Source organism: Salvia hispanica, chromosome 4 (genome assembly GCF_029641045.1).
Source record: "Salvia hispanica isolate PSC_SH4W2 chromosome 4, Shi_PSC_v1, whole genome shotgun sequence".
Lineage (NCBI taxonomy): Eukaryota > Viridiplantae > Streptophyta > Magnoliopsida > Lamiales > Lamiaceae > Salvia > Salvia hispanica.
In genome coordinates, this window is record NC_142695.1 from 13,682,954 (window position 1) to 13,693,874 (window position 10,921).

Consider the following 10,921-nt stretch of genomic DNA (forward strand, 5'->3'; position numbering starts at 1 on the left):
ACTAAATAAAACATAAAACATGTTAGTAAAAGCCAAGAAAATAACATGTGTGCGCAACAGATGGATCCAAACAATAATTTACTAAACTTGGCATACATAATTTATAATTCCCAAATTTTAAATTAAAAGACAATTTTACGAATATATTTACACTCAATTTAGAATGCCGATGCTGTGACATCATTATCCATCCCTTTAAATCTATAATAATTAAAAAATTCAAAAGAATAGCATAAATATTACTTAATTTGTTGTATGAAAATGAAGTTAAATAAGGCAAAATGAATTTATAAGTGATTGCAGTAGGTTGAAAAGTTGGAGCCATCAAACTAGGGTTTGTAAAATTAAATTACCTCAGATTTAATCATAATCATGGTTGAAACAATAGGGGAAGAAATTAAGAGCAGTGTAATCAGTAATCAGTGGTAAATAATCATGAAAAATTAAAGTAATTGGTTTTGAAATGACCTGCAGTGTACTATATTTATTCCATTTGCTTTTGCTATATATAAATGCACAAAATCCAAAACCAAATTCCTACAGATTTTTTTCACTGCTGTTTCTTGTTTATTCAAACACTCCTTGCAATTGCCATTTTTAAAACTCTGCGGAAAACTCCCAATCAGTTTCTGGGCATCTTTTTTTCCCTCTTTAGTCCAAACCCTTTTTCCCATTTCGCTCAGTGAGTGGGAAAGGGAGCATCTTTTCGTGCTTTTAATTTGTATTTTTTTCTTGTTATTTTTTGATGATCGAATGGTGTTTATGTTGTGAATTGGGTTCGAATTATTTGATGTGTATGAATTGCTGAAGTGAAAAGATAAAGATTTTATTGAGATTAAATGGGTGATCTGCCGGTTGGCGGCGGAGTGGCGGAGATGGCTTCACATTCAACGCCATTAGCTGAGCCGAACCGGTTGGAGATTGGGGCAGAAAATTGGGCGGTGGCTGAGAGAGCCGCAGCTGAGATAATTGGAAAGGCACAACCTACTCCTGTATCAGAGGAGAGGAGAAGAGAGGTGGTTAATTATATTCAGAGATTATTCAGGGATTGTGTTGGCGCTGAGGTGAAATATTAAGTTTTTCGTTGAATGATTTATGTTTGTTTGCATACATTTTATGCCTATGTTTTGCCACTGGTTTTGACATTTCTATATTCTGTGTTATGATGCACATGGTGATTGTCTGATGAGGATTCTTGCATCTCAATATATGCTATGTTTACTGACATATGGCGATTACTCGATGAGAAATCTTGTGTTTAGAATGGTAGGTTGGCGGCTCTCAATATATGCTTTATTGTCGACTTATGGTTATTGCTCGATAGGAAATCTTGCGTTTAGATTTTAGGATGATGGTTTATCGGCTCTCTGTATATGATATGTCATTGGCTCATGGTGTTTGCTCGATGGCAAATCTTACGTTTAGAAGGGCTCTCTCTATGCATGCTATGTTATCGATTATGGTGATATATTATGGTAGGTGAGATGAAATCTTGCATTTGGTGATGGCAGTTAGCCGCACTCTAATTGATGTGCTATGGACTTTGTGTGTCTGTGTGATGCATAGCATGGATCAACGGTGATTTCACCATGCATTCTGTGATGTTCTAATTTGGTTTGCATGCATGGATATAATATGATTTGAATTGTGTACTGGGATAGCATTTATGGCAGATGTAGGTGCGATTGTTCCGGTTTTTTTCTCTTGCATAATTAATGCTGTGCAATGCGTATATATCTGAAAGGAAGTTGGGGATTTGAGATAGAAGGGGTTTTTTGGAGGTTATAATTAGGAAGTAGTTGTTTGCTGTCTTCGACATAGAAAAGATTTATCGAATTGGTCCACGTGTCGTGATTTGGATATGGGAGACTTGTTGTGTTTAGGGCTTAGGGATAATTGGTGAAATATGCACTGATATGATTTGATATGTTTTCCCTTGTTTAGTTGCTATAAAGGATCTTCTAAATTAACACAACTTTGTCGTTATATGCATTTATCGATAAACCTTTTATTTAAGGCTAAAAATAATATGTATACGGGAGAAAGTTGACGATGTGCGACAAATAGTTTTTTTTCTTGACACGTGTTTGATATCTAGGAAAGTTCTCTATTTATTGTATCCAACATAAAAAAGATTTATCAAATTGGTCAACACATCTTTCATTTTGATATGGGAGCTGGGAGACTTGTTGTGTTTAGACATTATTGGCAAAAGATGTAATTAGTATGATTTGATAGGTTTTTTCTGTTGTTTAGTTGCTTTAAGGCTATTCTAAATCCATATAACTTTGTTGTTACATGCATTTATAGACAAAGCTATTGTCTTTATATACATATATGATAGCACATTACTAAGTACTGATATGAATATCGAAAATCTATATTCCGCCCTTTCTCAATATATTGGAATTTATGTTTGTTATAAGTTTACTTTTGACATGTGTTAGCATATATGAGGAATGTATTGTCAGAAAATAACAATAATAACCATTCAATAACTTTGCTAATAAATTTATTCCATTCGTTCAGAGGAATTCCTACCAAATAGTCTTTCTTTTTTTGCCCCAAACTCTTATATATTTATTTGTTGGATAAAATTTTGGACTTTTTGCAGGTCTTCCCATATGGATCCGTGCCACTAAAAACTTATCTTCCAGACGGAGACATTGATTTAACCGCGTTTGGCGGTGCACATGTCGAAGACACTTTGGCAGATAAAATGAGATCTGTATTAAAAGAAGAAGAAGTAAATACAGATGCTGAGTTCGTAGTAAAGGATGTCCAACTCATCCGTGCTGAGGTATGCTTACTTTTTTATGAGTAAAGATGCTTAATTAGATAATAAATACTGTCTATTTCATAATTAAGAAGATTCTGGTTGCACCATCTTGTTCCGTGGCTGATAGATGTTTCAGAGAAGTCATGAAACCCTTCTTGTGAAAAACCTCTAAAATCTAGTTAATCTATAATGAGTTATATTTTCATGTGTTTTTCATCTTGCTGATAAGTTTGGATATTAATTCAAAGGGGCCTGCTTAAATCACTTGAAATTTATGGAAGTTTGTGAAGTCTGGCTTGATGAAGTAGCTTTCTTATGTGGCAGGTTAAGCTTGTGAAATGTATTGTTCAGGATATTGTTGTGGACATATCGGTTAATCAAATTGGGGGGCTTTGTACTTTATGCTTCCTCGAGCAGGTAAATTATGTGTATTGACTTATTTTATTCCTTGATCAGAAATCTTGATAATTGCCTCACAACAGCTATGATGCAATTTCTTTCCTTTCAGGTTGATCGTCTGATTGGTCGAGACCATCTGTTCAAGCGCAGTATTATCTTGATCAAGGCATGGTGCTACTATGAAAGTCGTATTCTTGGTTCTCATCATGGGTTGATTTCTACCTATGCCTTGGAGACGCTCGTGCTGTACATTTTCCATCTGTATCACTCAGCACTAGAGGGACCTTTAGCCGTGAGTCCTCCTAAGTACAATCCGTTTCTTTGTTTTACCTTGACTTAATAATCCTAACCAGCCACATTCTACTTCAGGTTCTATACAAGTTTCTGGACTGTTTCAGCAAATTCGACTGGGATACCTATTGTGTTAGCTTAAATGGCGTAGTCCGCCTTTCTTCACTGCCAGATTTTGTTGGTGAGCATTTTTTTTTTATTAATTGGAATCACATAGTTGGATTATCGGATGGCTGAAATTTAACTTATTCTTGTGTTCTCTGTTTGCAGTTGAGATCCCAGAAGATAGTGACAAGGATTTATTGCTTAGCAATGATTTCCTGAATTATTGTATCCACATGTTTTCAGTTCCTTCTAGAGTTGGTGACAAAACTCCACTTGTGTTTCCGAAGAAGCATCTTAATATAGTTGATCCACTGAAAGAATTGAATAATCTTGGGCGTAGTGTCAGCAAAGGTATGCATCGTTTATTACTGAATTTGGATAGAATTCTACCCTTTTGAGTAGTCTATAATATACATACATCCGTGTACTGTTTTAATGTATAATCATCGACTGCATGAGTTGTATCTGGATATGAAATCGGTTCGTATGTTATGCTATTATCGCATAGGTGGATGTCAGTTATGTAGAATTTGACGTCTCTTTTTTTTTTGTAAAAATCTGTATTTTGTAAAGGGAACTTGTACCGGATACGCAGTGCCTTCTCCTATGCAGCTAGAAAACTTGCAAGGATACTACTACAGCCTCAAGATTCCATTGCTAACGAGCTTAAAAAGTTCTTCGCAAACACTATGGCAAGGCATGGAGGTGGACAAAGGCCTGATATTCAGGATTTCGACAAATTGCTAATAAGCAACAGAGCTGTATCTGTTGTTCCGTATCCAGGGTTTTGTAAAACTGATAATTTTGACGAATACATAGATGTGTGTGCCGTATCAACTGCAGGTTGGCAGTCTAGTTCAGGTAAAATGTCCGAAGATTTACCTCATGGGATTCAAAGGACATTAGACACTGATTTGGGTTCTCAAACTCCAAGTGCAGAAGAGAGTGTCATTGGAATCAAAGATTCAGATAAGTTGGATATTGGAAAGAATGCTTCTTTATCAGCCTTGTCAGGAACAGGTGATGGAGGACTTTCTACTATTGGCAGTCGTGAAGAAAACGTGTTAGTTGACAATTGCAACACAGTGTTTTCAACTGAACTGAGGGATTCTAATCATGTGGTAACGGACCAGTGTCGCACAAGTATGAGTGGATTGGCCGAATCATTAAACTCAATGGATCTTACCGGGGATTATGATTGTTGCATTCAACACTTGCAATATGGTCGATTGTGCTATGAATATGGCTTAGGTATGCATTCTTTGCCCGTGATTCCCTTGCCAAGTCCTACCTACCCGTGGGAAGGTCACCACCCTGTATTACATTATAAGCAGAACAGTTTCTCCCATCATCACGGCGGATTTCATCAAAGTCCGGCTTTCTATGGCATGCAACCCGTACATTTTCCAGCTGTCTCATTTCCATGGGAGGATGTGCCAAAACACCGCGGGACGGGAACATATTTGCCATATATGGTAGGTTGATCTATTATTTTTACAAAATATGATCTTTTCATATATAATTATTGGCCTTTTACTTTGTGATTTTTGTAGAATATGTCGCCTCATGGTAATAGATTTCCGGTTCTGAAAGAAAGGATCCAGGCACCGTCAGGATCCACAAGTCATCACAACTGGCGAAATATGAGCTTTCCGGAGCCAAATATGCTGGACAGAAGCAGCCACGAGCTCTCACTGCCCGTTGACAAAGCTGTAGGCGGTGGTGCTAGCTCGTCCGACAGCTACCCTCTTCATCAGTATGAGTATCCTAATGCAAATGGCTCCCTCGTATACCGGGAGGGCACTGAAGTTGAGCTGGTTGGGCATCCACCTGGGTCAGAAAACAGTTGGCCACAAAGAACAGTCTCTTCGTCTCCCAGAACTCCGTCTGGGGCCCACAAAGCTGTAGCCTCTGGTGCTAGCTCGTTCGGCAGCTACCCTCTTCATCAGTACGGGCATCCTGATGCAAATGGCTCGCTCATCCACCGGGAAAGCACTGAAGTTGAGTTTGTTGGACATCCACCCGGGTCAGTAAACAGTCGGCCACAACAAACAGTCTCTTCTCGCAGAACTACGTCTGGGGCACACAATGCTGTAGCCGATGGTGGTAGCTCGTCCGACAGCTATCTTCCTCATCAGTACGGGCATCCTAATGCAAATGGCTCGCTCATATACCGGGAGGGCACTGAAGTTGAGTTTGTTGGACATCCACCCGGGTCAGAAAACAGATGGCCACAACGAACAGTCTCTTCGTCTCCCAGAACTCCGTCTGGGGCGCACAAGTCTGTAGCCGCTGGTGCTAGCTCGCCCGACAGCTATCCTCTTCATCAGTACGGGCATCTTAATTCAAATGGCTCGCTCATCCACCGGGAGGACACTGAAGTTGAGCTGGTTGGACATCCACCCGGGTCAGAAAACAGTTGGCTACAAAGAACAGTCTCTTCGTCTCCCAGAACTCTGTCTGGGGCGCACAAGACGCAAACTGCACCAAGCAGCGAGCAGGATCGGTAAAAATTCAGTCCCAACTCATGTTTGGTTGACGATGATATTGCTTACTCGTCTTGCATTTAAGCGATTTCTGCTGCTTCGTTGCTTGTAGGATTGCGTTGAGGTCTTCATACCGACTCAAGGATGAAGACGACTTCCCTCCATTGTCCAACTGACAGCGGTAACATTTATGTTGTTTGTTATCACATAAAGTATGAGCAAGCTCTTGGATTTTCATCCCAAACCAGTGTGCCCGAGGTGTGGCTTGCGCCTCTGTGGTGTCGACTCCCGAATGTCGTGTTTAAGGCCTTGTGAAACTGTTGTAACTTTATAGCATTGTGTTTCATATTTAGTGCCTGTCTGCCTGCATAATTTGGCAACATAGGTTCAACCTAAAGGATTTTGCATAGAACTATTCAAATCTTGATCCTCAACTTTTTTCTTCTTTGTTTTACATCATATATTGTGTAGTTTAGTCATCACCATTGCTGCTGAAGATGTCAAATGAATATTCTCTTTGCTGAAATTAAAGAAATTGTCATGATTCTCTCTCTCTCTCTCATCAATTGTATGAATGTTGGATAGCACTGTTCTTAGCATTCCCAACCGTTGTAATGCATGATATGCAGATGACAATTTCATTATGCAAATGTGTGTTTGGTTATTCAGAAGTAAAATTGATTTGAGATTATTTAAGATTAAATTTGACTCAAAATTAATTTTGTGACACGGTAGGACTAGGACTTATAAAGTAATACAAGTAGTGCAATGCATGGCTTAGAACATGGAGCGCACCACTGTGTTTAAGTTTAACTATAAATTCCTGACGTTGGCGCTCGCTCTCTTCCAATGGCAGCAAAATTTCCGCCTCCGATCCCCACAGCCAAAGGCGTCCGATCCGCTGCGGACACAATCCTATCTCAGCATATCGACCAATCCATTCACACCCCCGAGCTCACGCTTCCTCACCACGTAGCTCGATCCAAACCGGGTGAAATCACATACCAATCACTCCTATCGAGGGACAATGAAGCACTGCGAGTATTTCTGAGATCGGTCAGAGATTTCGGAGCTGTTAGAATCAGTGGTCACGGAATTCTAACGGAGGACCTCAGCCTTGTTTTGGCTAACAGTGATCGGATATTCACGGTCCCGTGCTGCCATAGTTATGGACATCACGACCAAATCGATTGGGCCGCCAATGATCATCGGATTGCCCAAGAGGCTACCGCGGCCATCGGCCTGCAGAATTATCAGATTTTCCGGTTAGTTTATTTTCAAATGCCGATTTTTTATTTTTACTAATTTTGCTAGTAATAGACATTTCCAGAATTTCGTGCTATTGAAACTAGAAAGAAAGAAGTTGTAAACATTCCACAAAGTTTCTCACATTTCACTTTCTCATCGTCATTCATATTTTTGAACCTACTTTCTATTACATTTCTTAAAATCATTGTCGAATCAAACTATAACAAATTTTGTGCGACTGAATATATTATTAACCCATAAAAGTACTTTTACTTCGGCTAAAGCTGAAAACATATACTCCCTCCGTCCCACATAATTTTACCCAGTATTCCATTTTAGTCCGTCCCACATAATTTTACCCATTTCACTTTTACCATTTTTGGTAGTGGACCCCATATTCCACTAACCCATTCCTACTCACATTTTATTATAAAACCAATACTTTAAAAGTAGGACCCACATCACACCAACTTTTTCAACTCACTTTCTATTATATTTCTTAAAACCCGTGTCAAGTCAAACTGTGTAAAATTATGTGGGACGGAGGGAGTATAACACCAAAAATTCCATATAATAGTAAAATTACTCCAGAAATACTCCTCATAGATTGTGTGAGTTGGCTAAGCGTTAGAGAGGAAATGCTGGCCAAAGGTCTCTTTCTTGAAATCCTCCATATTATTTCTTTTAGGTTTATATTTATTTAGCCATCCAAAAAAATCCCATGGAGTAGATAGATATAATTAGTAATTCTTTGACATTACAATTGCATTTCTAAATAATTTCATAAAATAAGATGTTATTTAGGTGATATTTTATTTTTGTTCCTGTGCAGCCAAAAGATGGATAACGCTACAAAAAAGCTGGAAGAAATTGCCAAAGAATTGGGTAATATTATATTTCAACGTGGCACGTATAAGTATCAAAATTCGATTGAATTAGGGGAGTCCAAATTCAGCATTTACAGGTACCATCGAGCCAACATAATTGATCCAAAATCATCTATAGTTACTGAAACAAGCCATGAGTCTTGTCCCTATGCTTTGAGCCTCCATCTTTTCTTAGATCCGGGTGAATTTTGCCTCGAAACGAGCTCAGGTCTCGTCTCTTTCGAAACAAAACCCAAGTCCCTCGTCTTGACAATTGGAAATGAGTTCAAGGTGAGACTATATATCTATAAAAGTCATATTGAATAATACTTCCTAAGTCCCTATAAAATAGTCTCATTTCTATATTTTTTGATATGCGGATTTCATTATATTTTTTTTTCGTTTTCATATCGTACCATTTTCGCATTAAAAACTCGTGACACCCCCGAATTCTCCAATTTTAGGGGTGACTGGTGAGTGAGTATATTTTATTTATTTTTTTACTAAATTTTGGTATATAATTTTTTATGTAGTTAATGAGAGTAGGTGAAATTAAATCGGCTGAGGGTAAATATACGCATAACCCTTTCCTTCAGACGGGAAGGTCGTCATTTTCATTGCGGCAGATATGGACAGTTTCCAAGTTGAATCAAGACCCAGTTATTTCTTTGTGGGATCAGATTTTGATTTTATTTGCTCTTGTATTGATTTATAAACTTTTCTCTTACATATTTTGGTAAATGAAATGCTTAAATAATTGTGTGTATTTGCTGCGATGGGATTTCTTTGATGAGACTTATATATGAAACCACAAATACCATTTTATAGTATGTAACATTTGAATGAAATGCTATGATATGATTATACTAGCAATTTGTGATTGCTCGGTTAATTATATAGCAAGAAAATGTTAGGGAGATTCAATATAGAGAACAGAAAAACGGATATCTGAAAGTCGTACAAAACACTTTCAAATCAAATCAATTTCGGTGGTTCTACCAAAGTTATTTGATCGGATAAAATTCAGAGAATGCAGAACCTTCTTATGTGTATTCGAGATAATGAACCAGAAAACTTGATCGGATTTTGAAGAAGATAAACCGATGCAGCTGTTGACGAAACAATGCATCCGTTGGGATTTAACTGAAAATAACTGATTTTCAAAAAGGTTTCGAAATTGCAAATTAGTCCTTTGATTTTCAGAATTTACATTTTCGTATGAATTTCTTATAAAGCAATTTCGTTGGAAATAAAAAATTTCCAAGCTCGACCCCAGCCAGGGGCTCTGCCCCTTGGACCCCGCTACCCGGGGGCGCTGCCCCCGGACCCCGTTCATCTGTTTAGGGGCTTCGCCCCTAACATCATAATGAATTCAAATAAGCGTGCACTTCGCACCTCCATACTTAAATGATGTATCATTATAACAATAACCGATCAATCAAGTTAATCCAATTACACTAAAATATCCAAGAAAGGTGGTTGAGATAGGAAATATAAAAAAATTGTGAACAAGCTAAGATTTTAAATGTTTTGTTTGATAAGATAAAAACCGAAATTATATACTTCCTCCATCCCATTTTTAATGTTGATATTACGAGACCCATGTAAATAAAATCTGAAAGCTATAATCTAATCTACTCATTTTAAATCCATGAGCTCACTTCCACGAGAACATTAATTGTTTTTCCATATATGTGAATAAAATTATAAATTTTGCAATTCCTATGATATTGTTTAATTTGCATGTACGTGTATGTGTCCATCCGTGTTACTCCCTTCGTCCAACTTTAGCAGTTCCGTTGACTTTTTTGCACTCTCTTCTCTCTCTTACTTTACCATTTTTCTATTTTAGTTATTTATTATCATTTTTATAAAAGGAGTGCAGAAAAGTCAACAAGACTACTAAAGTGGGATAGATGAAGTATATTTTTCATAAACTTTTGTGAAAACAGGACGAGTGCAGTTTTTCCATATTTTTGTATCTTCGAAGCAACTTTTCATGTGCAGCTGTACAACTTTATTCAAAGTTTTATATCAAAGTCCAAAAGGCTTAAATAAGAAAATAATGAGCATGACAATTATTTGACTATTCGTGTTATATTTGCTTTGACTATTCGTGATATATTTGCGAGCAGTGTTAGTTAAAATTTGAATCTTCGAAAGCTTTCAAGCCCTGTTTTCTTTCTCATATAAAAATCAGCTTCATGTACGACTTAAGCTTTTTTAACAATTTGAAAAGTTCAACTGGACTTTCACTATATGTCATTTTCAAATGGTCGATGATGTACGATTTATCACACATGATGTATTATGTATATACTGTATATATATTTGTATTTATATATATATATTCAAAACTATTGCATCGTGAATTGCCAGCTTATAAATGAAATATATGTATACTAATTATTAAGAATTAAATTAAATGTTATCCAAAGCTTACATATTAATTTATACGAAATGATTAAGATTACAATTATATGTTATCAACGACGGACGTAGGTGGGGTCGGGTGGGGTCGACCGACCCCATCGCCGTCTGATGAGGCTGCCGAGAAACTTCATTTTTTTGACCTCCGACCAAACGCAACAGCATCTCCGACCCCACACAGTAGATCTCCACCCCATGGTTTGGCCTTCATCGGAGTAACGAGAGGACGAATCAGTTGGATTAATAAGGAGATATTGGGGATGGCGGAGAGAGACAGTAAAAAATAGGAGTAAAATTGATATACTCTAAATAGATTA

The 10,921-nt window shown here is 37.5% G+C and overlaps 2 protein-coding genes across 3 annotated transcripts; both read left to right on the forward strand.

Moving 5' to 3' along the window:
* The first annotated feature begins 533 nt into the window (after positions 1-533).
* On the forward strand, positions 534-6,611 carry LOC125194320 (uncharacterized). 2 transcript variants are annotated; one of them, XM_089056442.1, is made up of 10 exons: positions 534-1,064; positions 2,615-2,800; positions 3,104-3,196; positions 3,288-3,470; positions 3,548-3,650; positions 3,740-3,925; positions 4,148-4,435; positions 4,514-5,049; positions 5,128-6,080; positions 6,173-6,611. In XM_089056442.1, exons 1-10 carry the CDS (start codon positions 840-842, stop codon positions 6,234-6,236), a joined length of 2,817 nt encoding a protein of 938 aa, XP_088912568.1. In that variant the 5' UTR covers positions 534-839; the 3' UTR covers positions 6,237-6,611. The 2 variants fall into 2 exon arrangements, with proteins under 2 accessions (XP_088912568.1, XP_088912567.1); XM_089056441.1 differs by having other exon boundaries at positions 4,148-5,049.
* LOC148927286 (2-oxoglutarate (2OG) and Fe(II)-dependent oxygenase superfamily protein) lies at positions 6,172-8,938 on the forward strand. The gene is made up of 4 exons (XM_089056443.1): positions 6,172-6,241; positions 6,917-7,325; positions 8,141-8,465; positions 8,708-8,938. The coding sequence occupies exons 1-4, from the start codon at positions 6,205-6,207 to the stop codon at positions 8,912-8,914; spliced, it is 978 nt and encodes a 325-aa protein (XP_088912569.1). The 5' UTR covers positions 6,172-6,204; the 3' UTR covers positions 8,915-8,938.
* The last annotated feature ends 1,983 nt before the right edge of the window (positions 8,939-10,921 follow it).

Coding starts and splice junctions, on each gene's coding strand:
- LOC125194320 (XM_089056441.1), top strand. CDS start 840: ATGGGTGATCTGCCGGTTGGCGGCGGAGTGGCGGAGATGGCTTCACAT. Junction 2,801..3,103: donor TCCAACTCATCCGTGCTGAG/GTATGCTTACTT, acceptor CTTATGTGGCAG/GTTAAGCTTGTGAAATGTAT. Junction 3,926..4,147: donor TGGGCGTAGTGTCAGCAAAG/GTATGCATCGTT, acceptor TATTTTGTAAAG/GGAACTTGTACCGGATACGC.
- LOC148927286 (XM_089056443.1), top strand. CDS start 6,205: ATGAAGACGACTTCCCTCCATTGTCCAACTGACAGCG. Junction 7,326..8,140: donor CAGAATTATCAGATTTTCCG/GTTAGTTTATTT, acceptor GTTCCTGTGCAG/CCAAAAGATGGATAACGCTA. Junction 8,466..8,707: donor CAATTGGAAATGAGTTCAAG/GTGAGACTATAT, acceptor TTTTTTATGTAG/TTAATGAGAGTAGGTGAAAT.